The 27,447-nt window shown below is 39.1% G+C and overlaps 1 protein-coding gene and 1 long non-coding RNA gene across 16 annotated transcripts in view; one reads left to right on the top strand and one right to left on the bottom strand.

The window, feature by feature from the left end:
• KLHL32 (kelch like family member 32) overlaps nt 1–27,447 on the bottom strand; it is a 244,234-nt gene that overhangs the window by 127,005 nt on the left and 89,782 nt on the right. For 14 of the 15 annotated variants that reach the window (XM_042986825.1, XM_007084920.3, XM_042986830.1 and 11 more), the window contains one exon: nt 18,547–18,654. The exons of the other annotated variant lie outside the window; for it this stretch is intronic. In XM_042986825.1, coding sequence (XP_042842759.1) covers nt 18,547–18,654 — 108 coding nt within the window. The remainder of the gene's footprint in view (nt 1–18,546; nt 18,655–27,447) is intronic. 15 annotated transcript variants of the gene reach the window in all.
• Nucleotides 6,817–22,330, top strand: LOC122238690. The gene is made up of 2 exons (XR_006217753.1): nt 6,817–7,376; nt 21,955–22,330. It is a non-coding gene; the product is annotated as an uncharacterized LOC122238690 (long non-coding RNA).

Here is a 27,447-nt window from a genome sequence, read left to right as displayed (position 1 = left end):
AAATATCATTCATATCCAGTTTCATTTGGGAAATCCCTTGTATTTGCTTTAAGAAGAATGGAGGTAAACTATGGCTGTAGGGTCCACTGTAGGAATGTGGGCAAGTCATTAACAGGTTTGTTTTTAGCACTGTTGTACAAAAAATGGGAGATGACTACTACTTACTTGCATAAAGTCTTCATAAGGATAAAATGAGATAACCCAAGTAAAATTCTTAGAATAATGCCTGGTATTTTTTATTCAATTCCATAAAAAAAATAAATCTACTTCACAAATAATTATCCCCTATTGCCAGTTTGTATACTGCCCACCATGTACCAGGTACCTTGTGAGGTAATTTCATAGGTTTTCTTTCCTTCTCACACCCTTTCCCACTCATCACTCCTGCAAGGTAAATATCACGCCCACATGCCAAATGAAGAAACTGAGGGCAGAGAAATTCACCCATTCAATTAGCAAACCTTTTCTGAGTGTTTACAATATTCCAGGCACCTTTCTAGGAACTGTGGATATGATTATAAACAAGACAAACAAGTTCCCTTGTTGCATGGTGCTCATAGTCTAGGTTTTGGCCATCGGGGTAGACTGCAGGGCTACCGATTGGCAAGAGAAAAACAAGGGGAGAAAGGTTTGGAGGAAGGATCACCAGTTTCATTTTGGGATATGTTAAGTTTGTAATGCCTATTAGTCATCCAAATGGAGATATCGAAATACGGAACGATATGAGTCTAGTTGACAAGCTACAAGCCCCATACCAAATTTTCCAATCACATATTTTTGTATGACCTATGAGCTAAAAATAGTTTAAGAAAAACTTTTCTACTTGCATTTTTCAAAATTTAGTTTTATTTTTCTAATAAAATTTCTTTTTGAGAGCACTTTTAAATTCACAACAAATTGAGCAGAAAGTACACAAAGTCTCTTATACCTCCTGCCCCCACCACATGCATAACCTCCCCCATTATCAACATCTCCCACCAGAGTGATACAGTAGTTACAACTGATTAACCTACATTAATACATTCTCATCACCCAAAGTCCACAGCTTACATTATGTTCACTCCAGATGTTAGGTTTGGATAAACGTATAATGACATCTAACCACCATTATAGTATCAAAGTTTTTTTACTGCCCTAAAAATCCTCTGTACTCCACCCTATTCCTCCCTTCCCACCCCCCAGCCCCTGAAAACCACTGATCTTTTTACTCCATAGTTTTTCCTTTTCCAGGATGTCATATGCAGTTGACCTTTGAACAACAGGTGTTTGAACTGCATAGGTCCACTTATATGTGGAATTTTTTTGATAAATATAGTATAGTATTATAATGTATACTCTCATGATTTGCTTAATAGCATTCTTTTCTCTATATCACTTTATTGTAATATTATAGTATAAAATACATATATAGAATTTGTGTTTATACTATGGGAAAGGCTTCTGGTCAACATTAGGCTATTAGTAGTTATGTTTTGTGGAAGTGAAAAGTTCTACATGATTGTCAACTGCATGAGGAAGGAGACGGTGCCCATAACCCTCACTCTATTCAAGGGTCAACTGCAATTGGCCTCCCAAAGTATGCAACCTTTTCAGATTCGCTATTTTCAGTTACTAATATGCATTTAAGTTTCCTCTATGTCTTTTCATGGCTTGATAGCTCATTTTTTCTTAGCACTGGATCATATTCCATTGTCTGGATTTACTATAGTTTATCCATTGACCTGCTGACGGACACCTTGCTTGCTTCCAGCTTTTGGCAATTAAGAATAAAGCTGCTATAAACATCCATGTGCAGGATTTTGTGTGGACATTAAGTTTTCAACTCCTTTGGGTAAATACCAAGAAGTGTGATTGCTGGATTGTATGGTAAGAACATGTTTAGTTTTGTCATGTTCTCCCAGTTCGTGGCTCGTATTGTCATTCTCTTGACATTGACTTTTGCAGTACAGTTTTTAATTTTAATGAAGTTAAATTTATCCATTCTTTCCTTCATGGGTCATGCCTCTGGTGCTATATCTAAAAAGTCATTACTACACCCTAAGTTATCTGAGTGTCTCCTATTACCTCCTAGCAGTTTTACAGTTTCGCATTTTACATTTAGGGTTGGTGATTCATTGTGAATTACCTTTGGTGAAGAATGTAAAGTCTTTGTCTAGATTCATTTTTTTTTTTTTTTGCATGTGGATGTCTAATTGTTCCATCACCATTTGTTTAAAAGACTATCTTTGATCCGTTATATTATCTTTGTTTCTTTGTCAAAGACCAGTTGACCACACTTATGTGAGTCTACTTCTGGGTTCTCTATTCTGTTCTATTGATCTGTGTGGCTATTCTTTCACCACTACCACACTGTTTTGATTACAGTAGCTTTAGAGTAACTCTTGAAGTCAGGTAATGCCAGTCTTCCAACTTTGTTCTTCTGCTTCAATATTTTGTTAGTCATCCTTGGTCTTTTGCCTCTCCGTATAAACTTTGGAATCCCTTTGTTGATACCCACAAGATAACTTGTTAGGATTATGATTACAGTGAATCTATAGGTCAAATTAGGAAATTGGGAAGAACTGACATCTTAACAACAGGAGTCTTCCTACTCATGAACATCAGCATGAACATGAACACAGAATATCTCTCCATTTGGTTCTTTTGATTTCTTCTGTCAGAGTTTTATAATTTTCCTCATATAGATTTTGTTCATATTTTGTTAGATTTATTTCTAAGTATTTCAGTTTTGGGGTTACTAATATCTAAGAATGGTTTTAACTTTTTTAAATAGTTGGGAAAAAACAAAAGTTTGATACTGGCATACCTCAGAGGTACTGTATGTTCACACCACAATAAAGCGAATACTGCAATAAAACAAGCCAAATGAATTTTTTGATTTGCCAGTGCATATAAAAGTTATGTTCACAACATACTGTGGTCTGTTAAGCGTGTAGTAGCATTATGTCCAAAAAGCAATGTACATACCTTAATTTAAAAATACTTTACTGTTGGGGTGCCTAGGTGGCTCCTGACTTCAGCTCCTGAAGCTCCTGAAGCTTCTGACTTCAGCTCAGGTCATGATCTCACGGTTCATGAGTTCAAGCCTCACATTGGGCTCTGTGCTGACAGCTCAGAGACTGGAGCCTGCTTTGCATTCTGTATCTCCCTCTCTCTCTGCCCCTCCCCTACTCCCACTCTGTCTCTCTCTCAAAAATAAACATTAAACATTTTTTTAATATAGTATCACCAAAATCCACACCCGAAAAACAAATAATCCAATGAAGAAATGGGCAGAAGACATAGACACTTATCCATAGAAGACATCCAGATGGCCAACAGACACATGAAATGATGCTCAACATCACTCATCATCAGGGAAATACAAATCAAAGCCACACAGAGATACCACCTCACACTGCTCAGAGTGGCTAAAATGAATAAATCAGGAAACTATGGATGCTGGCGAGGATGTGAAGAAATGGGAACCCTCTTGCACTGTTGGTAGGAATGCAAACTGGTGCAGCCGCTCTAAAAAACAGTGTGGTGGTTCCTCAAAAAGTTAAAAATAGAACTACTCTATGACCCAGCAATAGCACTGCTAGGAATTTATCCAAAGGATAAAGGACTGCTGATTCGTAGGGGCACATGCACCCCAGTGTCTACAGCAGCACTTTCAAAAACTGCCAAATTATGGAAAAAGCCTAAATGTCCATCAACTGATGAATATATAAAGAATATGTGGTTTAAACATACAATGGGATACTACTTGGCAATGAGAAAGGATAAAATCACGCCATTTGCAGCAACATGGATGGAACTGGAGGATATTATGCTAAGTGAAATAAGTCAGTCAGAGAAAGATATCATATGTTTTCACTCATATGTGGATCTTAAGAAACTTAACAGAACATCAGAGGGGAAGGGAAAGGGGGAAAAAAAGTTACAAACAGAGAGGCAGGGAGGCAAACCATAAGAGACTCTTAAATACAGAGAAAAAACTGAGGGTTGATGGGGTTGGGGGGAGAGGGGAAAGTGGGTGATGGGCATTGAGGAGGGCACTTGTTGGGATGAGCACTGGGTGTTGTATGTAAGCCAATATGACAATACATTATATTAAAAATAATAATATATAATAAATAAAAAGTAAAAAAAATAATAAAGATTTAATCTGAAAAAATTTTTAGTTTTTTTAAAAATAAAAAAAATAAATAAAAATACTGTTAAAAAATGCTAACCATTAAAAAATGCTAACCATTGTCTGAGGAGACCGGCAAGTCATAATCTTTTTTTCTGGTGGAGGTCTTACCTTGATGTTTATGGCTGATGACCAATTAGGTGGTGGTTGCTAAAGGCTGGTGTGGCTATAGCAATTTCTTATAATAAGACAAAGTTTGCTACATCAATGGATTCTTCGTTTCATGAATGATTTTTCTGTAGCATCTGATGCTGCTTGATAGCATTTTACCCCCAGCAGAATTTCTTTCAAAATTGGAGTCAATCCTCTCAAATGTTGCCATAGCTTTATCAACTAAGTGTGTGTAATATTCTAAAGCCTTTGTTGTTATTTCAACAATCTTCACAGCATCTTCACCAGGAGTAGATTCCATTTCAAGAAACAACTTTCCTTCCCCATCCATGAGAAGCAGCTCCTCATCCATTCAAGTTTGATCATGAGCTTGCAGCAGTGCAGTCCCATCTTCAGGCTCCACTTCTAATTCTAGTTCTCTTGCTATTTTCACCACAGCTGCAGCTATGTCTTCCACTGGAGTCTTCAAGCCCTCCAAGTCATCCACGAGGGCTGGAGTCAGCTTCTTCCATACTCCTGTTAAAGTTGATATTTTGATCTCTTCCCATGAATCATGAATGTTTTTCATGGCATCTAGAATGTTGAATCCTTCCCAGAAGGTTTTCAATTTACTTTCCCAGATCCATCAGAGGAATCACTATCTATGGCAGCCAGAGCCTTAATGAAATGTATTTCTAAAATAATAAAACTTAAAAGTTGAAATTACCCCTGCATCCATGGACTGCAGAATAGATGTTGTGTTGTGTTAGGAGGCATGAAAACAAGATTCATCTCACTGCACATCTCTATCAGAGCTCTTGGTGACCAGGTACATTGTCAATGGTCAATAATACTTTGAAAGGAATCTTTTTTTCTGAGCATTACGTCTCAACAGTGGACTTAAAATATTCAGGTAACTATGCTGCAAACAGATGTGTTGTCATCCAGGCTTTGTTGTTCCAGGTACCCAGCACAGAAAGAGTGGACTTAGCATCATTCTTAAGGGCCCTAGGATTTTCAGAATGTTAAATGAGCACTGGCTTCAACTTAAATCCACCAGCTGAATCAGCCCCTAACAAAAGAGTTAGCATGTCCTTTGAAGTTTTAAAGCCAGGCATTGACCTCTCCTTTCTAGCTATGAAAATCCTAGATGGCATCTTCTTCCAATATAAAACTGCATTGAAAATCTGTTACTCACTGTTTCCATCTTAATAATCTTAGCTAGATCTCCTGGATAACTTGCTGCAGCTTCTACATCAGCACATATTACTTCAACTTGAACTTTCATGTTATGAAGATGGCTTCTTTTCTTAAACCACTTGAACAAACCTCTGCTAGCTTTGAACTTTTATTCTGCAGCTTCCTCACCTCTCCTGGCCTTCATAGAACTGAAGAGAGTTAAGGGCTTGCTCTGGATTAGACTTTGGCTTTAGGGGATGTTGTAGCTGGTCTGATCATCTCTCCAGACCACTAAAATCTTCTCCACATCAGCAATTAGGCTGTTTTGCTTTCTTACCACTCATGTGTTTTTCACTGGAATAGCACTTCCAATTTCTTTCAAGACAAAACACAACTTAGATAATTGTTTGATGCAAGAGGCCTAGCCTTTGGCCTATCTTGGCTTTCAATATGACTTACTTACTAAGCTTAATCATTTCTAGCTTGAGATTCTTCCTATTACTTGAACACTTCAAGGCCAATGTAGGGAGATGAACTAGTTTAATTTCAATATAAGGAGGCTCAAGGACAAGGAGAAAGACAGAGGAATGGCCAGTCAGCGGAGCAGTCAGAACACACACAACACTTATCCATTAAGTTTCCCATTTTCTATGGATGCAGTTCATGACACCCCAAAACAATTACAACACACCGAAGATCATTGATCACCGATCACCATAACAAATAAAATAGTCGTGAAGAAGTTTGAAATGTTGCAAGAATTATCGAAATGTGACACAGAGACACAAAGTGAGCAAACACTGTTGGGAAAATGGCACCAAGAGACTTGCTGGACACAGACTTGCCACAGACCTTCAACTGCTGAAAAAACAAAGCTGCAAAGTGCAACAAAGCGAAGCACAAAAAATGAAATGTGCCTGTATTGCATTATGTGAAAAAGATATGAAATTCAAATTTCAGTATCCGAAAAAAATTCATTTTATCAGAACACAGCCATTCCATCTACTGGAACATAGCACATTCATTTACATATTTGTCTCTGGCTGTTTTCATGCTACAGAGCAGGGTTGAGTAGTTGCAACAGAGCTTTATGTGGCCTGCAGAGACGAATTCTTTACTTTCAGGCACTTCACAGAGAGAGTATTCCAATCCCTGGTCTGCAGTATAAGTGGGGACTGGGAGTCAATAGTATAATATTATATAAAATATTGTGGCTCTGGATGACAACACAAAGGAAACCAGTTAAACTAAATAGGAGGAACCTGACACATGAGGAATTCAGAACCTATAGAGGGAAAGGAGCAAGCAGTCATCTGGAAGGGAATGATGGGGAGGGTACCTAAGGGGCACAGAATGTGATGTCACAAAAGCCAAGAGAGAAAAGCCTTCAATGGAGAGGCAGGTTGACTGCACTGAATGAAGCTGAGATGACATGGTGACATTATGTAATTGGCTTGGCAATACCTGTGACTGTCAAAAGCAATTTCAGTGGAATGATGGAAGTCTCCAGACTTGATGAGTGAAAAAATGAGTGAAAATGAGTAAATGTAAGTGCATACAACATTTTTCATAAGTTCTTCTGTGAAGGCAAGTAGAGAAACAAGTAGTAGCTGAAGGGGAATATATGAACAAGAAAGGGAATTTGAAACATGAGCAATAGAGCATGTTTATACGCTTGTGGGGATGTTCCAACGGAGAAGGAGAAAGTGACGACAGAAGAGACAGACACTTTCGGGAGTGAAGCCTGAGAGGAACAGAGGGAGTATGATCCAGAGCTTATGTGGAGAGGTTAATTTTTGACAGAGCAAGGATACCTCTTCCACCATGAAAGACAGAAATACACAGAACAAGTGCACAGGAACAGGGGACTGGGGATTTGATGGTGAAAAGATGCCGATCTTCCTGTCTGAACCTATCTTCACAAAGGAAGGTGAGTTTTCCTTGTGCTTGGTATACTGGAAGTAGGGTAATGGGGTGAGGGGTGGGCAGGGTTTGAGAAGAGAGAAGAAATGAGAAAAGCACCAGGAAGAAGAGGAAAGCAAATTAACTTGGAAACCAATTAGCACTGTCTGGCAAAGATGAGTTTCCATCCAAGATTTGGAATCGTGGATTTGAAGTGAAAATGGTAACTTTCCCCAGCAACTACAGAGCTGATACTTACAGTAGGATGCACTAGATAATTCTCCAAAGTTGCCACAGACTGGAATCAGGCTTGGTTCCCCCTAAGGTCAGTGGCTATATTCTTTGGGCTGTGCCAAACTGTTTCTACCCTGACAGATCCATGCAAGGCTATGATCGATTTTTCAAGAGCTGTATCTATTCAATTACCATAGATCATATAGGTATTATTTTTCTCCCCGCAAAGCAAAATGCAAATTAGCCTGTTATTTTTCAGGTAGTACTCTATGAAGGCTCAATTATTCATTCTCCTATTATAACTTTTGGAGCATCAAACATCCCCAGGCACTTCACTATGTTCCAAATATTTTAAGCCCCTAGTAATCCATTTCCAATAATGCAATGGTGTGCTGATGTGGCATTTCTAACCACTATTCAATCCACTCTGAGAAAGCATTCAGCATGTATTTTTTTTTTCTTCAGTGCATCCCTAGCATCTAGTAAGTTCTTAACACAAAGTAGGTGCTCATTAAGTATTTGATGAGTTAGTGGCTCTCAATTTGAAAATAAACTATAAATGGATGCTTTTAATGAAGTGTGCAAAAGAAATAAAATACTCACAAGTTAACTTAGGACATTCAGAGTGTTCAGATTAGTCCTTTGAATGTCTGCGTCATTATTGTATTCAAATGGAAAATGTATTCATAATATAAATCTTCTCAAAACTTCTGGTTGGCCAGTTGTTTTTTATCTTGAAATCAACCACAGAGACTATATATTTTTGCTACCAGGTTGTTTTCTTTTTAAACATCCTACATTTCGAATTGTAAAACTTCAACGTGGTACTACTGGATACAAATACTAAATGCTTCCAGCAGAGGGCTCAAGTATTCTATTTTAAGGGGAAAAGTTTAGAAAGCTCGTTGTCCAACAGCAGCCATTGCAAAACTCCTTCAGAAGGCAGTTCTCACAAAAAATACTTTTCTCCTTTTGACCAAGTAATTCTAGGTCTGTGAATTTATTTAAAATAATCCAAATGAATGAAAAAACTAGATTACAATAAGGCAGCATTTATGGATAAATGTACTTTTATCTAATTCCAGAGAAGAAATTAAGTAAATTATAGTCACAAAAATCTATATAAAACTACTTAGGCATATGGGTAAAGGCCAGAAAAAGAAAAATAAACCAGGGAAACAACATATAATGTGTAAATAAGTTAGGTTTTGGGTGAACAGAATTTGGATGAATATTATTTTTCATTTTTATTCCTACTTAGTGAATATTATTTTTCATTTTTATTCCTATTTAGGTTCATGTAAACATTTTGGGTGATTTTTAAAAATTTTTTATTTTATGGGGTGCCTGGGTGGCTCAGTCGGTTAAGCGTCCAACTTAGGCTCAGGTCATGATCTCGCAGTTTGTGAGTTCGAGCCCCACATGGGGCTCTGTGCTGACAGCTTGGAGCCTGGAGCCTCAGATTCCATGTCTCCTCCTCTCTCTGCCCCCCCGCCCCCCATACTCATGCTCTGTCTCTGTCTCTCAATACTAAATAAATGTTAAAAAAAATTAAAATGTTTATTTTGAGAGAGAGAGAGAGAAGCAGAGTGAGAGAAAGGGAGGGGCGAGGGAGGGGGGCAGAGAATCCCAAGCATGCGCTGTGCAGACAGGGACCCTGACACGGGGCTGGAATTCATGAACGGTGAGATTATGACCTAAACTGAAGCTAGATGCTTAACTGACTGAGCCACCCAGGCGCCCCTTGGGTGATTTTTTTTTTTTATTTTAAAAGATGAAAAACGATATGCCCTATTTTTAGTGCTGAAAACAAGGATGGAAAAAAACTTTAGAAAGCAAGTGGAATGGTTTATTTATGGAACAACTTGGGAATTTGCAGACACTTCATTTTCAAAGGCAGGACTAATAGGGTGTGTTACCACTTTATTCGTGCCCACAAAAAACATTAGAGTACCTCCGGGATTTCAAAGACTTCGGAGGTTCCCAATCTCTTCACTTACCCTATTTATTTATTTATTTATAAATAGGATCTGAGGCATCAATACAAGCATTTAAAAATTAGGAACATAAGCCACTCAACCAATTTCTAATGGAAATTTTCCTGCAGACATTAAGAGGGTCATTGGATGACTTACCTGGTGCTACTGTTAATACCATCAAAAATAGATTTTATCTTGTGGCGCGTGGGTGGCTCAGTCAGTTAAGCGTCCAACTTCAGCTCAGGTCACGATCTCATGGTTCTGTGGGTTCAAGCCCTGCATCAGGCTCTGTGCTGACAGCTCAGAGCCTGGAGCCTGCTTCAGATTCTGTGTCTCCCTCTCTCTCTGCCCCTCCCCTGCTCACACTCTATCTACCAAAAATGAATAAATGTTTAAAAAATTTTTTTAAATGTATTTTGCATAAGAATTAAAAGTTAATGAAGAGATTCTTTAAAACTCAGACATTCGATTTTCTGATTATCTACCTTGATCCAGGTATAAAATTTAGAACAGCTGATCAGTGGTTCTTAACCTTCTAGGGAACAGCAGAGAAATTTGTGCAGGTATTTTTGGTTGTCCCAGTAGAAGGGACACTATTGGCATTTACTGGGTGGTGGCCAAGGATGCTAGATGTCATGCAATGTACAGGGCAGTCACCAACCACAGAAATGCCCTATGTCCTGCACATCTGAATGGCCTGCTGGACGTGCACAGAAGTGAAAAACTTATTTATAAAAGTCTGAGCCCAGAATCTAGCTCTGTTTTACATATAAGCACAATTTGTTTTTTGTTTGGTATCAAGATAAACTGAATTTTCCAGGAGTGCTACCACAATAAAAGCCAAGAAAAGTCTCCTGTTTTGTTTTGTATGTAATTTTACTATTTTAGAAAATCATTTCATTATATTTTCTGAAAGAGTTCTGCCCCAGCATATATATACTGAACATATTATTGTTGTTACACTTTCTCTCTATTTATTCTTCATAGATGGTTAAGATTTCTTATTGATATGTAGAGTAACTTATGTAGGTAAGTTATACTGTCTAAGAATTTCATTTCAGGATAACCTAAGACATTCAATGCTGTCTTTTTATATTAAGGCCTGAGAGATGAGGTTGAGAATCACCAAGCCTGATAGACAGACTGTGTATCTTCTGGAAACCCATTATGAATATAATTTCTCCCAAATGAACCTTTAGTAAGAGTTGTCCCAGAAACCAGGCTGAGGCTGGAGTGTAATTATGCTCTTTTGCTGAATCAGGGGAAAAGCTGATGTACTTTAAAAAGTCATCAATAGGCTGACATCTTCTTATGAAAATTAATAAGCTAATCAAGTTCCTCCATGAAATAAACTGTTAACCTCCCTCCACTCACAGCTGACTTGATGGAGCACCTAAAGGAAGGGTAGGATTTCCTTAGGGGAGGATTCAGAGTGCAGCCAATGTTCACAAATTCCAATGATCAAGAAAGAACACTGTTTCGAAATTCTGCTTTGATTTCTGCTCAGAAATATTCTAAAACAAGAGTTACTGCTCATCCACCACAGCAAAGGAAAAATTTGAGATGAACACCGTAAAATGTAAAATGTTTGGCAACAATTCGGATGCCAAAACATCCAAAAGAAACAAGTGCATAGAAGTGCAAAATCTACCCTGAATTAACTAAGTGGGTTGACCTACTATTTTAAGTTGCTGGATATTAGCCGATTCTACTCTAGAGGACATTGGCTAGAAAAGGACTGACTGTTTATTGCCCCACTTATGACAACAGAGCCATTATCAAGAGCATACAGGAAATACTTCTCTTTCCATTCCTTATACTGGCAGTAGAGGGAGGGTGGGAGGTAGAGTTGGAAGGAGAGTAAAGACAGGCAACAAATCCAGCTCATTTGAATTGCGTATATAATACAGAGAAGATTAAAACACAAAGGGGCCACACTCATCCTTGTCATCTAATGCTATCTCAGATATCCAGAGACCCTAATCATGTTCTCACTATGCACGTTCTCTACACAAGTTCAAGCACCGTGGCCCACAAATGGGTTCCTCAGCACGGAATTAATGCCAAGAAAGATCAAATACACTATTGGCATATTGTTTAAACACATTTTGTTTTCCTAAGTGACTGAGTTTCATAATGTCTCAAAGGAAAATATCTATGCCTAAAATGGGACTCTCGGGGTGCCTGGATGGCTCAGTTAAGCGTCCAACCCTTGCTTTCTGCTACGGTCATGATCTCACTATTCTTGGGTTCGAGCCCTGCTCAGGGCTCTGAGCTGACAGCGCAGAGCCTGCTTGGGATTCTCTCTCACACTGTCTGACCCTCCCCTGCTCATGCTCCCTCTCTCTAAAAAATAAGTAAACAAACACTTTAAAATTTTTAAAAAATAAAATGTGACTCTCACTCAAGTAGAATGCTAGACTAATGTAACTGAGGTCTGACTCCATTTCTGATGTTTGCCTACTGACAGCTTTCAAGCCCCAGCCCTCTCTCTTTCCTGTTTGCCCCGCACCTGGGGAAAAGTTCAGGAAAGACTGAGTGCTCTCTTCCTTGGTGCTGGTAGGAGTTCAAACCACATGAGCTCCTGCCTGAGTGGAGAATCCTCCAGCCCCAACCCCTAACCACAACAAAAGTCAAGGCCAATCACCCCCTACGTGCCCTCTGAAGCCATCTTTGGGCCTGCTTAAGAGACACCCTGCTCTCCCCAGAAAGCCTCATTATGTGAGTAATAAACCTTTTTATATCCTCTTGGCACGTGTGTGGCATTACCAGTCTTAACATCTGAATCAAATTTTGCATTGGTTAGGGAGCCATTCTGTTTTTGCAGAGTGATTATGGGACACCTCGGAAACCCAAACTTGCAAATTATTAAGGAAGAGTCAGGAAACTTAAAAAAAAAAATCAAAGTATCAGTTTTATTACCAAATTAAAGCAGATCTCAGAAGTGTGTGGCAATTATACTTCATTACACAGAGATATTTTAGATGTGGATATGCTGAGCAAATGGCTTTATAATTCCTGCAGTATAAACTACACCTGAGTACATTCTGACCAGACGGCACAAATACAGGAGAACAGGCTGGCATGAAGTAGAGACTGTTAATTAGAACTGGTCCTGCTCTACATGGAGGAGGTCCTCCCATATGACTTCACTTTGTGTGAGTCAACTGTTCCCTTTAAAGAACAGATGGGCTTCCAGGCCGGGAGTGCTTGGGTTCTTGGTCCTCAGCTGAGAAAAGTAAGCTTCTGGGGGAGTCAGGACCCAGACTTTTGAAATCTCACTTTTCATTTTTTTCACAAGAGAAGATTAGGTCCCCAACCTGTCCTTACCACTTTTGACCACCAAAACATGTCAAGGTTTATTGTTTTACTTAACAACTTAGGAAGCCATGAAAATTCCATTTGGCATATGGTTCTTGTCTGTCAAGTCAGTTGATTGCTTCCTGTGAAACCATGAACAGGAACAGGTAACATCTTCACCCTGAAACAGTAAGCCGGAAAGGGGACACACCTGCTTGTGTGTATGTTTCAATGACCCACTGATAAAACAGAAAATCTCTCCAAAGGCAAATAATGCAGAATTTCAAAGGATCCAAGGAAGCAAAAATCACTGATGACATTCAAACTTCCTTCATTTCACTCTCAAACCTTCCAATGTGGACTCTGGCACAGCTCTGACAGGAATTAAGGGAAGGAGAAAAGGATCACTTTCTGCACAATTCAAAATATTCTTCCTCAGAATGTGGATTTAGGACTGTGGCCTCCAAAGCCTGGGGCATGGTACAAGGGCCCTAGGGGCTTTTTGCTTGCCAGGTTTCTGTAGATACTGCTAGGCGAAGAAAGGATTCTACAGCTAAAATATTTAAATCACTGAAAAGCCTTGAACATGGCTCCCCAGTGATGCATTTAAGAAAAATTTCTCCCAGATTTGTTCATGTGCTACCATTTAGTTCAACCAGGTTATGTTTATAAGCAAATCTTATGGGGACTTTTTGCGTGGAAAGTGACACATATATCCCTGAAGGGATGGTCCATGAGAAGCAGTTCCAATTAAGACTCCTGTCAGTTTGCTGCTGGGTCTGAGTGCTCAGGTCTACAGAGGAAAATATTCGGCTGTGGAGAATAAATACAGTTTCGATGATCACCAAAATGGAATGCTACAGTGTATGCCATATCAGTGCCACGTAAAAAAAAAAAATAATGTGAACCTATTAAGGGATCAAATCAGAATCAGGAAGATAAACCTTGCTGCACAGAGCATGAATATTAAGGGATAGTTTCCTTGAGTTTACAATTTCTGGTGCATGAATATTTTTACATAACCACAATTATGGCTAAAACGTTTTTTTTCACTTAATAGAGTATCATACTTTACTATATTTCCAAAGACTTTAAAATATTAATATCAATGGTTACACAAAATCTCCTTGTGAAGATTGTACTAAAGCATTTTCTGGATAAGAGGAAGGTAATTAGGATGGGAGTCCCAAGGACATGGCTTCTTCCATGTGATGAAGAGCCAAGGCTGGAGTTACCAAATGATAAAGAGAAAAGCAAGGGCATATGGATACCAAAGAGTCCTTTCTCTTCAGATGCCCAGATATGACATGGCTGGTTCATGGCTGACAAAGCTGGGAGTACCTGGAGGTGGGGAATTTTAAAGGAAACTACAAATGCCACTATCGTTGGGTACATAGTTTCTCTCTCAAAGCTACAAGGAACAGAACGAGAGGACAGTTCTCTGGAAAGTCAGGGGAAGCTAATTAGGCTTAACCCCTTGGTCCAATCTAAGGAAGGTATTTAGCACAGTACTTGGCATACAGCCTCTCTTCCTTAACACCACCAGAGCCAGAGTGCGCCACAGTGAACTTTATTGTGGTTCTCAGCACTGTTTGCTTCCTATTTTGTCCTTAGTTACTCAAATTCCTAGGGGCCTATTCTAGGACCTTTGAGGTTGAAAGTCCTTCCAGAAGCAGGGCTCTTCTCTTTACAGAAAGGTCTTGGTGTTAACTGCTCCTCACTATCTTCTGGGCTTTCTTAGCAACACCTGCTGACTCTTGAGTGGCTGACCTCTTGTCTAGTTAGGACTGGGAATCCTCCTCCCAGGCAATGTCCCCATCAGAATCCCTTTTTGTCTCTTCTTCCTCCCCTTCTTCTTTCCTGATCTGAAACACAAATGAATTCCTGGCCAGAGCTGGAAAGTGAGCAGACTAAGGGAGGCCAAGGTAACGGGTAGTCTCTCCCACCAAATTAAGTGAGACTTTGTGTTTTCTTAGGTTTACTTTGTCCTTTCCCCGCTAAGGCAGATCTGCCCAGTGACAGTTTACATCACACCATTTGCTTCTGACCTCACTCCCAGTGCCAGCCCAGAACAGGACCTAGAGAGCAGCCTGGCTCCTTTGCCCCTCATGGCTGCTTCTGCTCTATATAGCTGTGCAGACACCCACAAGGGTTGCAATGCATCCCAGCCTCAGCACAAGCTGTGCCCCAAGAAGGGCGTGTGTCTCTCATCAGTGGGAAGGCAGAATGTGTGCTTGCTCAGCCCTATGTAAGGCTTCTTAATAAGAAAAGTGCATGCATTTTCAGAGGATGTATTAGCATTAGGGGAAAAGTTTGCCCTTTCTTTAAAATTTCTGGATGAAATCTGTGACCAAGTTTGAGAAGGCTATGCTTTAGAGCAGTATGTAGGAGGAACATGCACACGTCTTGTCACACGTGGCGGCATTCATTCATCACACCCACTCTACTTCCAATGTACCTCCCAAGACAGCAACAATTTTCAGACACTTAAAATACTTATATTTTATACTATGCCTACTACCACTGACTAAAGGTATAATCAACTGCCAGTAAAAATAGCTATCGGTAGAGAAGTTCAATGTTAACCCTCATTTTTACAAATCTATATGATGACTAAAAGACAATAGATTAGCAAATATCCACAATAGTAAAAAAACAAGAAGCGGAAGAACTATGCTTTTACTCCTGCTTCCATGTGCCAAACTCTTTGCTTAATGTTAACTTTGATTCCATAGCAAGAGAAAGCAGCTTTCTGCATTTCCCAAGCACACTGCAATTTCACGTTCTGCCATTATCTCTGTTCACATCTTAAACGGAAAACAGACTTATAATGTCATTTTTGGTGTTTAAGAAAACAAAGTACCATGGATGTTGTCCAAGAAAGACTATATCAATGTCCACTGTGCAGCAAAGAGTAATCATATTACCAGTGCAGCAACTTGGAGCCCTCATGAACTGAGTGTTGCAAAGGCCCCCAGGATGAGAGCAGGTCACTCTCTAAAATGTCCAAATGCTTCCCTGCCTCCTTCAACAAAGTGGAACAAATATGACTTAACCTTTCCTCAGTGACCTAGGACATTAAGAAAGAACAATGGATTTGAAATTAAGAAGACTGACTTGACTCACTGAGTCTGTATTCACTGGGGGAGTGATTTCAGTCATTCCCTGCACCTTCCCGGGCCCATCATCTTCACGATGGATCATTGCATTCTGCAGACCTGTCTAGAAGATGAATTCAAACAGCACACATAAAGTGCCTAGGGTAGTGTCCTTGCTCTTGCAGAAGATGCTCCATGAAATGCCAGCCCACTTCCTGTCCCTCAGCACACAATCCGAACAGATGAGTTACTGCTATATGCTGCAGGCTGGCTGCCGCTCTGTGGGTAGACACATCAGAAACAGGTCACTGGGAAGAATAAATGCAACTCTGGGTCTGGCCCTAGGGCTTGCTTTTTTTTTTTAAGCAGTTATTGGCTTTCCTTTCTCCTCATAAAAGTGGAATATGAGCATATGACTCCTAACTGATGAATATGATTGCAAACTTCTTCCCAAGCAGTTTTGTTACTCTTCAAAAAGCCCCGTTCATAAAGTTCATGTTTCATAAATCCTTTATGCCACAGGCACTATCTATCTCTCTATATAATGTGAAAGAAACTACAAGGCAATCAAAAGCAAACAATAAGACAGCCACTTATATCTGCATGCATGTTTTAACTCAGCCTTTATAGCAATTTTTGTGCCCTTCTGTTTACTAATGATTTAAATGCTTTGCAGCCCATAGCTTCTGAGCTTAAACTTTTTCGTTATTAATGCAACTAAGTACAAAAACTACTTACTTGGATAGTTTTATTAAAAAAACACACAAGATTTACTATTTCATTCCCACTGCATACCAGCAAAGTATGAGCTACAGGTTATCAATAGTACTTTAGGGATGGGCAAATGCAGGTGTGACTGTATCTCAGATGTGAAGAGAGAAATCTACACAAGACACAATTTAGAGCTGGCTATCTGTCTTTACATCTGTAAACCAAAAATCATATAACACATTATTTACTCAGCTCACTGGGAATCTGTTTTGGCAAATCTGTGAACAATAACTGTCCACCTGAATTTCCTAAGGCATGAAATCTGGCTGGGCTGAACCCTGAATTTGTGATCCACTTCCTTTCTATTTCCCTTTGCACCTGCTACTTGATGGATGATTTTTTTCCCTTTCTACCCACTATTTTTATTTCAGCTGCCAGACTTTGCCTCAATTATTCTATGAAACATACCTCAAACTCTACTAGCTCTAGAAAAGAAAGTGGATAATATCATACAGTTTAATAAGCCTCTAAAGAGGAAAATTTAGCAGAAAAGTGAACTCCCAACATTCTTCAAGACTCAAATACCACCTTCTCTGTGAAAGTTTGTACTGATGGCTCCAGATAATCACATCCTCCTTTTTGTCTGTACTATCTCCTGTATTCTGCTTCTATTATATCTCCCAACACAATGAGGACATGTGATTACGTGTATGGCTCTCTTCCTCACCAGGGTGTGGGCCTCCTTATTTTAGCACAGAGGATACTAAACATATGTTAAATAAAATGGAATTAAACAACCCAACTTTATAAAAGAGGATAAACATCCAGTCAGTGTGTGGATTGATTTTGAGTGGTTCTCAAATGAAAATGGGGGGTTGGAGGTAGGTAAAATGGGTGAAGAGGGTCAAAGGTACAAACTTCTAGGTTTAGATAAATAAGTCCTGGGGATGTAACATACAGCATGGTGACCATAGTTAACAATACTGTTGTATATTTGAAATATGCTAAGAAAATAGATTTTAAAAGTCCTCACCACAAGAAAAAAATATTTGTAACTATGTATGGTGAGGGATGTTAACTAAACTTTGGTAGGACATGTATCAAACTATTATGTTCTATACCTAAAACTAATACAATGTTATATGTCAGTTATATCTCAATTAAAAATAATTTCAAAAGGAAGGTTTTTGTGTGTTCTAATAATTGTTTCAGTAACATAAAACTAGTAAAGAACGATGATGCTTCAGACCTAGATTCATACGGTCTTTATGCAGTCTTATTTTGATTTTCTCTGATAGTCACACACTGACTCACATTCTATTAGTTCTCATCATTACTCTTTCATTAAAAAAAAGAAAATGGATGTTCTCTGGAAATACCTGTAAACTCTATGACAATTTTAATGATGAACAATTTTGGCTTTCAAACCATCACATTATAATCTATTACTTGAGACCCTGAATCTCAGATATGTGTGGAGGACAGGGTGCCAAGATGTTATACATGGCTTCTCAGGGCTTTACATTTTTTTAAGCCAATAAAGTCATGATTAAGTAATAGAGCTTCAGTAATAACAACTCAAGTTATTTTGCAAACTCATTCCCATATGACAGTTCTTTAGGATATTTTAAAATTACACCAGCAAGCCACTGAGCTCAGATTAAAATATTATGCTCCTTGGGTCCTATTTAAAATGAAATTGCTTTACTTACCTTTCCATCATTTTAGTCATAAAATTAAGGAGACGTGAAACTTTTGTTTTAAACATCAAAATGAAAAACAAGAAAAACACCCAAATCTCATACTTCAAGGATAATCCCCTCTGGTTGGCTGGAGTTAAAATGTTAAACCTTTCAGATGACATGTGGTACCATACCTGTCCTGTGTATGCAAACTCCAGGGCCTGCTTTAAGCCAAGGCTGGTCACACCATGTAAACTGACCTCGTCAGCTCCACTTTCCACCATACAGAGACTGAACATCGCCTGAGATGGGAGAGAAAGGGAGGGATGGGGAGTTATGGAACTTAAAAAGCAAGGAAACAAGAAAAGTTCTAGAGAGACTAGGAAAGAAATACATCCCATAAATTAAAGATTGATTTTGGTTTTTGAAATGCGTCTACAAAAAGCCACTGCAAATCACTCTGTCTAAACAGAGTAACACACAAATGGCATCGCACACCTCACACACAGAGTCCCACTTAATCCCACGGTTGTTCTCTGGGGTGGCTGTGTTGAGGCTCACTCACTGAACTCAGTCTCTCGATCTGGGGTCTCACTGCTACCATGAAATGTGGAGCACTTCCAACTTGCCAACAAGACATGGAAAGCAGCACCTTTGTCTCTTAACTTCTCTGCATATTTTCTACCTCATCTTAATGACAGACCTCATTCCTCTCACCTGCCATGTATCACACACTCTGTTCCAAGGGTTCTCAAAATGTGGCCCCTGGCCTGGCAATATCAGCATCACTGGGAACTTTAGAGTATGGGTGGTGGGGGCCCCAGCCCAGACCTACTGACACAGAAACTCACAGTGGAACCCAGCGATGTGCGTTGTGATAGGCCATCCAGGTGACTCTGATGTTCACTTGAGTTCTAGAACCACTAAGTTATTTACTGAAAATCAATTTGCCCCCAAACCAATTCCCCAAATGGCCAACTTACTGAAAATCAGGTCTACAGATGATCAGTATGTCAAGTGAAAGCTTAAAAATTAAATAAAATGAAACCTTGCCAAATAAAAAAAAAAATGCACTGGCTTGCTTCCTGTCCAAAAACAAAAACAAAAGATACCCACTTTTTTGTTTACACATAATTTACACAAGTGTAATTTATACACTTGTAACAAGTTTGATTTAACAGGTATAAAGAGAATATCCCCTTTTCCGTTACCAACGATGAAATGCACTTTTTAGAAAAGTATATACATCTATATAGCAAAGAATTAACCTCACCCAAAGGAAGCTCTGGTCTTTTCCCTTGGCTTCTGGAAGGTGATCACCAGACCCTTAGAACATCCTGCTTGACAGGAGTGTCTTTGTTTGTTGGAACTTTGACCAATGACAGTCTAACACCAGGATTTACAATGGTGGTTTGGGCCACACTGTATCAGTTCTGACCTCCAGAGGAAATGGAGACTAAAGGTATTAGTCTGACCTCTAGGAGAGGCTGGAGATGAAAAGTCAATCACAATGGCAACCTGTGAGTGGGCCCCAATAAAAACTTTGGACACCAAAAGTTTGGGTATGTGTCCCTGGTTGGCAGTCCTCTGCATTTTGTCACTTAGGGTGGCTAGGAGACAATGCTATGATCCCACAGAGGCAGGACGGCCAGCAAATCTGCATGTGGTCCCTTTCTCAATTCTGTCCTATGTGTCTCTTTCCTTGTCTAATTCCAACTTGTTTCCTTTCCCTGTAATAAGCCATTTCCATGAGTATAAAAGTTTTCAGCAAGTTCTGTGAGACTTCCTAGTGAATTAATGAATGTGAGAATAGTTTTAGGAACCCCTTCTAACTGGCAACTGGTATCAGAAGTGATAGAAGTCTTAAGGGGATGGTGCCTTCAGAATGTACAGTTTAGCTAACTTCATAGAGATAAAATTAAAAAGTGGGTGGGAAAAACCCCTCACTCTTCTCTATGGTAATATTTTAGTTCACACTAAATTTTTTAATTTTAGAAATGTGATTTTTTTTGTTTTGTCAATGTATTAACATTCATCTCTTAGCGATTTTTGTGTTTTGATAAATCTATTTTTCATCCTCACAATTCTACACATTTTAAGTTAATATATATTGAATGGTGGTATTAATTGATGATCTATTATTCTTTCTGGAGCTCGTCATTTCTGTATCACTGCATTTGAGAGTTCTGAAATCTTATAATGAATAGAATTGTCTTTGTTAGCTTCCTTTATAGTTAAAATTTTAATCGTTAGAAACACCAAATTATTACTCTCTTATCATTTGAGAAATGTAAAGAATATTTTCAATGTTTTCAACTTGAGACAATAAAAAACAATATTCAAAATATCCTAAAGGCATTGGGAGTATGTAATGTGTAACATACACAATTATATTTGCTATATTAAATAGCATTCAGAAGATTTCACTTTCAGAAATTGGCTTTATCATGAATAAATGAAATCTAACATTCCTTTAGAAACTGTTAATGGTGAATGGTCAATACGGTATATTTGGCAACATGGTTAGTGAGTTGATCTGGCTTGCTGCTAGTGCCACTGGGAGTTAAGGGACTCTGGGAATGGTTAAAAACACGATCTGAAGTCACATAATCCTTGGTTTGGTGAACCACGGTGATCAAGGGCAAATTTGTAACCAAACCATTCTGGGCTTGATTATAAACACTAGCAAGTGACTGGGACACACATGTAACCTCTCTCTGACTCAGTTTTCTTATCTAAAAAATGGGGACAATAATTGTACCCACTTCATGAACTTGTTTGAATATTAGATGACACTACATATATGAAGTGTTCAGTATATTACCTGTATAAGGCAAGGTCTTAGTGAAACTTCTATACTGTCATAACGATGAAATAGAATTCTATCTCCCTTACGTATTCTTTGGTTAAAAGCAGTGATACATTAGGAACACTAGTCTCCGGGGGTTTTGTTGCTGTTGTTGTTTTAAATTTTTTTAATGTTTATTTATTTTTGAGAGAGAGACAGAATGTGAGTGGGGGAGGGGCAGAGAAAAAGAGGGAGACACAGAATCCAACTCAGGCTCCAGTCTCTGCGCTGTCAGCGCAGAGCCCAACATGTGGCTCAAACTCACAGACCACGAGATCATGACTTGAGCCGAAGTCAGATGCTTGATGGACCGAACCACCCAGTCCCCCTGTTGTTGTTGTTTTCAATTGAGGTGCAGCTATAGATATAAAAGGCTATCAGAAAATTGATTTTAATGTAAATGGATTCTGCTTATGCATTCGTGGAATATCTAAAATTTCAAAACTATGGACATCTGGCTGGCTCAGTCAGTAGAGTATGTGACTCTTGAATTCAGGGTCATGAGTTCAAGCCCCACATTGGCCATGGCCTACTGAAAATATTAAATCAATAAATCAATAAAATTTCAAAACTAAAAAGCACAGGTCATAATAATAAAAAGATCTTTTAATTTGTGTAATTCCGAATTTGCTTCTAGATTTCTTATTGCCACTCTAAAAACTGAAAGAAATTCCAGTTGTTTTCAATGTCTGTTTTTTATTATGTGGCTTGTTTCAATTTTTAATATATTCCCGATATGAATTTTTTTTTTCAGATCTTCCAAGTTGTAACAGTACCTGAAATGGTGCCCAGCTGCTCTCTATCAACTCCACTGCTGACAGAAATGATTCAAACTGCACAAGAGTTATCTGGGTTAATGAAATGCAAAAAGTCCCTCAGAGCAAAGGCTACAGAACAGAACAAGAGGCCAAGGAAGGCCTTTTTTTTTTTTTTTTTTTTTTTTTGAATCTGCTTTCCTTGGGTTTTTTCAAAAGCAACCACAGCAAAGGTGGCATAGAACAGGCATCCTCAACCAGGGTGCTAGAACTTGACACCTGGCTTGGCAGAGTCGGGGACAGAACACAACCCCTTGAATAACGTACATATATCATTGTACATGTTTGAACAGGCAATAAAGGAACTCCAAATTTGTCAGTATGGTTATGTTAGAGGGTATGACTATAGAGGGAAGGAAAAGACTATTACTTTTATTTCATTTACATAGTATTATTTGTCATTAAAATAAATATGTGTTACCTGTGTATTTCTAACAACTGCCTTTTGAAAACTTTGTTTTAGTTTTAATATTCAGGACTCTGCAGAAAGATACATCTGATTAAAATCCTGGGTCCCATAATCCACAGTCAAGTGGCAATTTACCTTCAACATGTGACCTTTGGCTAATGTATTAGTTTCTCTGAACCTTAGGCCCTTTATCTGTAACATAGAGATGATACAAACCTCATAGGTTGTCTTGAGGTTTAGGTACAATTATGCTTAATATCAAGCACAGTATCTGGCACAAAGTAGAAGCTTAATAAGTAGAAGCTGTTATTCTAATCCAAGCTGACTGCCCTACTTTCCCAAGTCTCTCTTCAATCTCAATTAAAATGAGAGCTAAGAAACAGCTCCTCCTCTGCCCTCTGCCCAAATCTTCTTCTTTCAAATGCTTTCCTAATGACAGCCCCACTCAAAATCCCTGTCTGGCTGTAGGACTTAACTTTTATCACATACTCCTACACCCTACGTTAAGGTCTGACCACATCATAAAAACCATCACCATTTCCACAAACACACAACCTCCATTCTGATAATCATACAGTCTTAGAAACTTAATGTTATAAGTTTAAAACATCATAATTTTTAAAAGTTACAACACCGGTTAATAAGAAGAAAAAAGGAAATTATTAAATCAATTATTATCTATGTTTGGGCTTAATAATCTTACAAGGCACCTCAATCGGAAAAAGCCTCACTGGGGGCGCCTGGGTGGCTAAGTCAGTTATGCATCTGACTCTTGATTTCAGCTCAGGTCATGATCTCATGTTAGTGAGATCGAGCCACATGTCAGGCTCCATGTTGGCTGTGGAGCCTGCTTGGGATTCTCTCTCTCCCTCTCCCTCTGTCCCTTCCCCGCTGGGGGGTGCTTATGTGCACTCTAGCTCTCTCTAAAAGGAAGGAAAAACAGAGAAAAAGCCTCACTGGATACCACCAAAGTAAGGAAGAACCCAGTCATTCATCAGCTTGTGAAACTTGTGAAATGTCAAGAGAACTTGTGAAACAATGTCAAGAGAGCTTCTAGAGCCCACAGGGAAGGACAAAGTGTCTTTTGGTAGCAAAAGAGGTGATGGGACCATGGTGCTGTCCTTTAGCACTGAGTGTCCTGAAAAGGTAAACCGCGAGCTCAGTGAAAGTGGGCACCACATCTTCCTTACTCACCATGGAGCCCCTAGACCCTAGCACGGCACACATACAATAAATAGAGATGAATGGATGAATGAATGAAACAACATGCTCTCCAAAAGTTCAGATGACGATGCAGCTGCAATGATGTCCAGCTGTAACACAGGGTCATAAACAAAAATAACTAATCTGACATAGGCAGAAATTTTCTGGATGCAAGGTGTTTTAGACAAATAGCTAAAGTAGCTACAGTTAAAGAAAAAGATTATCTACCATAAGCTAAATACACATTAGTTCAAAGCTAGACATTTAGAAAGAAGTAAGAACATATGGCAATGCCCTCTATGAAGCCACAACATTCTGCCAAAGCATGGGATAAGATTCTGCTCAGAAATATGGAAGCATCGCACAGATTCTTCCTTGGTTCACACTGTTTTTGTCTTTGGGAGAGACTTGGCCAGGCTGAGATTTACAGTTGTCACAGATCACTCTTGGCTGATAATGTGCTACCGCCACCACAAATCTTTCTAATTGAAAACCCAGTTTGTGAGAACACAATCCACTTTAAGTGCTTCCCACAGAGAGAACTGTCGATTTATAGTGTGTCAGTCCTCCTGTATTTCACACAGAAATGACACAAATTGAGTCTTAAAATCACAGTACATGAATTCAGTTTCTCCAGGTCACATTGATGTCATGCAGTCACAAGATGAACTACAACCAATTTTAGGTTGGTACATTAATGTCACAAAACTGACCGATGGAAATTCCACTACATCTTCAAAGATGATAAGAGCAACAGATTTTTTTTAAGCACTTAAAGTTGGTGAAATATGATCTTTTCACCTGGTAAACTACACATAGCTTTCGAATTGCACTGGACATGGGCAAGATGTACTGTGAATTCCGTTTTTTTCAGGAATCCAAATGATTTTCTGGATGAAATAACTGCAGTGTTTTGGATACATTCAACCCTTATCTTTTATGAGAGTTCAATAAAAGTAAATAAACATGTTTAAGGAAGTTATTGAAAGGAGCAACTTATAATGATCAGCAGATCCAGCCGGATCCCCTACATCTTGTAAATGCCCAGTGTTACGTCATTAGTGATGTTTACAATGGCCATGTGGCATTACAGAGTCAAGCTAACTTCTGAATCAACAAAGATTACATTTTGCTCAATTTAGTGTTAATGGTGATTATCTTTTAATACATTTTGGTTATACCTCACATATAGAACGGGTAGTAAATCCCAGTTCATGAGACTGTTCAGTTAACCACAATTGCCCATTTCCCTAGCATTGAAGAAAGAAGGGTACTAACCACAGTTGAACTGGACTATTTACCTTTTTTTTTCTCTCTCAAATGCAAAAGCTTCCCAATCCATTTGGGGAGCTTAATGGCCTGAAACAGTGAGGCTGTTTCATTGGAGGGTTTTTCCCCCAATATATTTTGTAGCTGTTTTAATTCTTCCTCAAACAGTATAGTAAGTGTCTCAGAGAATAATGTATCAGGACAAATGAAAACAGCAAATTAGATTACTATACATATAATTAGGCAGCAAAAGTTAATATTTCTAAAATACCAGTTTTCTCTTACCTTAACCATATAAAGAAAAATTCACCTTGTATGTTAAAAAATGTGAAACATACTGGTTTTCCCCAACATTTTCAAATATGTAACTTGTTTACTCAAAGAATCTAACTGTATTTCACAGCTTTGCTCTTGGCACAGTTGCTTCTTAAATTAATTACATGGTGATAATAAGCCCTTCAAAACCAGCATGATTATGCTTTATCCTGTTTCTTTTTTTTCTTGGTTATCTCTACACCCAATGCGGGGCCTGAACCTATAACCCCAAGATCACGGGTAGCATGCTCCACTGACTGAGGCTAGCCAGGCATTCTCTCTAGAATTTTCCTCCTCCTGGATGCACCCATATTTCAACCACTTGAGTCTTCTGGGGAATGGAATGGAAAAAGGATACAAACCGAGTTGTTTTTTTCTTAAAGATATAGCAAATGGGAAGGCCAGAAACCGTTGCCTATCATGAAGTCAGGTTATCCATGAATGGTATTTATCCTTGTCAATTGTTACTACTCTGGAAAATGGAAAATGGCATCCATACATCTGGCTTTATCCTTGGGTCACCGTTTCAGATCCCTTGGCTTCTGCTCATTCCTCTGGTGCTTCTGTTACTTTTTAGTCTACGACTATATTCCTTGGGTATGGGATTTCAATACTTTACTACCCACCATGTAAAGAAGTCTATTCTTTCAGGTATTTAGGGATGACACTTACTCTTCCTTACTGGATATATTTGATAAGCCATTATTGAATGAATCTTCCCACACAGACACCATTTGTTCTGTCCTCATATCCTCAACCCTGCCTTTCTAAATCTACTATGGACATACTGACTAAAACCAAACTGGGATTTACTGCATTTTGACAGCTGTCCTAAAACAGAATTTGGGGCCTATGTCAAGGAGTGACTTAGCAGGTGTGATACACAGTCTGCATGAATTAGGGGAAGTAGCTACAAAGAAAGGAAAGTTTCAGAGGACAATAATATCAGAAAAGTTTGAAAGCCTGAAGAAAACAATAGGAGAAAAACTGAGGAGGCTGAGTGAGAGATTCTATGTCAATTACAATGTAAGCATTCAGGGAAGATTCTGTAAAACACAGACGAGGCTCTTAATGGTGCTTACCAAAGTCACACTGGGTGTGTTTTAAGCATGATGGCTAAAACTCTAGCTTCTCTTCTCTAAACAGAATCTTGAAACTAAAAGGTACTTCAGAGATCACTGGCCCCTCGCTACTCAAGGTGTGGTCCCTGGGCCAGCAGCACTGGCATCAGTGGAGAATGCGTTAGAGACACAGAATCCCAGGTCCACCTCGCACCTACTGGATCGAAGGTGCATTGTGACAAAAGCTCCAGGTGATCTATGTGCACTCCTTGCATGCCTAAATATTTGAAGTGATGAGATATCCGATACTTTACATAAGAATATGAGGTATTACTACTACCTCCAGAATACTGAATCATAATCACCCTCCTGATAACTTTCTCCCCTTGGTCGTAGTAGAATTTCAATAAATTGAATCTTTTATACTTAACAGCCTTTCTGATATGTGGTTACAACTATTAAGTCTCCTCTTGGAGAGGAGACTAATCCAAATTCTCTGATTCATAAAATGTTAGCACTGAAGGCCGATGCTAGAAATCCTGTAGTCTGGGCACAAGACCGGAGTCCAAATCCCAGCAAGGAAGGACTGGCTGCCACACCTTGGCAGGGTGGGGGGTGGGGGGTGAGAAGAACGGTTATTACATAAGAAGTAAAAGTTAAATAAGACTCATGGTTTCAAGAACAAGGCCTCTGGGAGAGTAGCTCGTCCTATGTTCTTGGATGGTAACAGTGGTAGCAGCCTTCAGGTAAATCTATCCCACCATCCTCCTTTCCCCAGTTACTCTGGTTGACCTTCTCTGGGCCCTCTCCTTCTTATCTTACATTCCTGAAGAGGAATTTCATATGGTCATCATAGAGCTTCTATTGACACAAATCCCTCAGACCCATCCCTATGGAATTCAAAAACCAGAGCTTTTAAGGAATCTCCATTTGCCATAAAGAATGCCAAGGCACTGTCACCTTGCCTACCCCATCTGACACTGGGAGTGGCTGCCTGGAACCTTGTTGAGGGCTGTGAGCCCACATCCAGACTCACTGAGAGTGGTCAGGCTCTTGTTATTTTGTCTGTTGTGGGTAGAGAGAGGGAGCAGGAGCAGGTATGCCAGCCTGGCATCATAAAGTGTGCACATGTGTAAGTGCTGAAACACTCTGCTCATGACCTCATCACATTGAAT

This window comes from Panthera tigris, chromosome B2 (assembly GCF_018350195.1).
Source record: "Panthera tigris isolate Pti1 chromosome B2, P.tigris_Pti1_mat1.1, whole genome shotgun sequence".
In the NCBI taxonomy this organism is placed as follows: Eukaryota; Metazoa; Chordata; class Mammalia; order Carnivora; family Felidae; genus Panthera; species Panthera tigris.
Note: the sequence above shows the minus strand (reverse complement) of the source record. Positions and strands in the feature narration are given on the sequence as shown.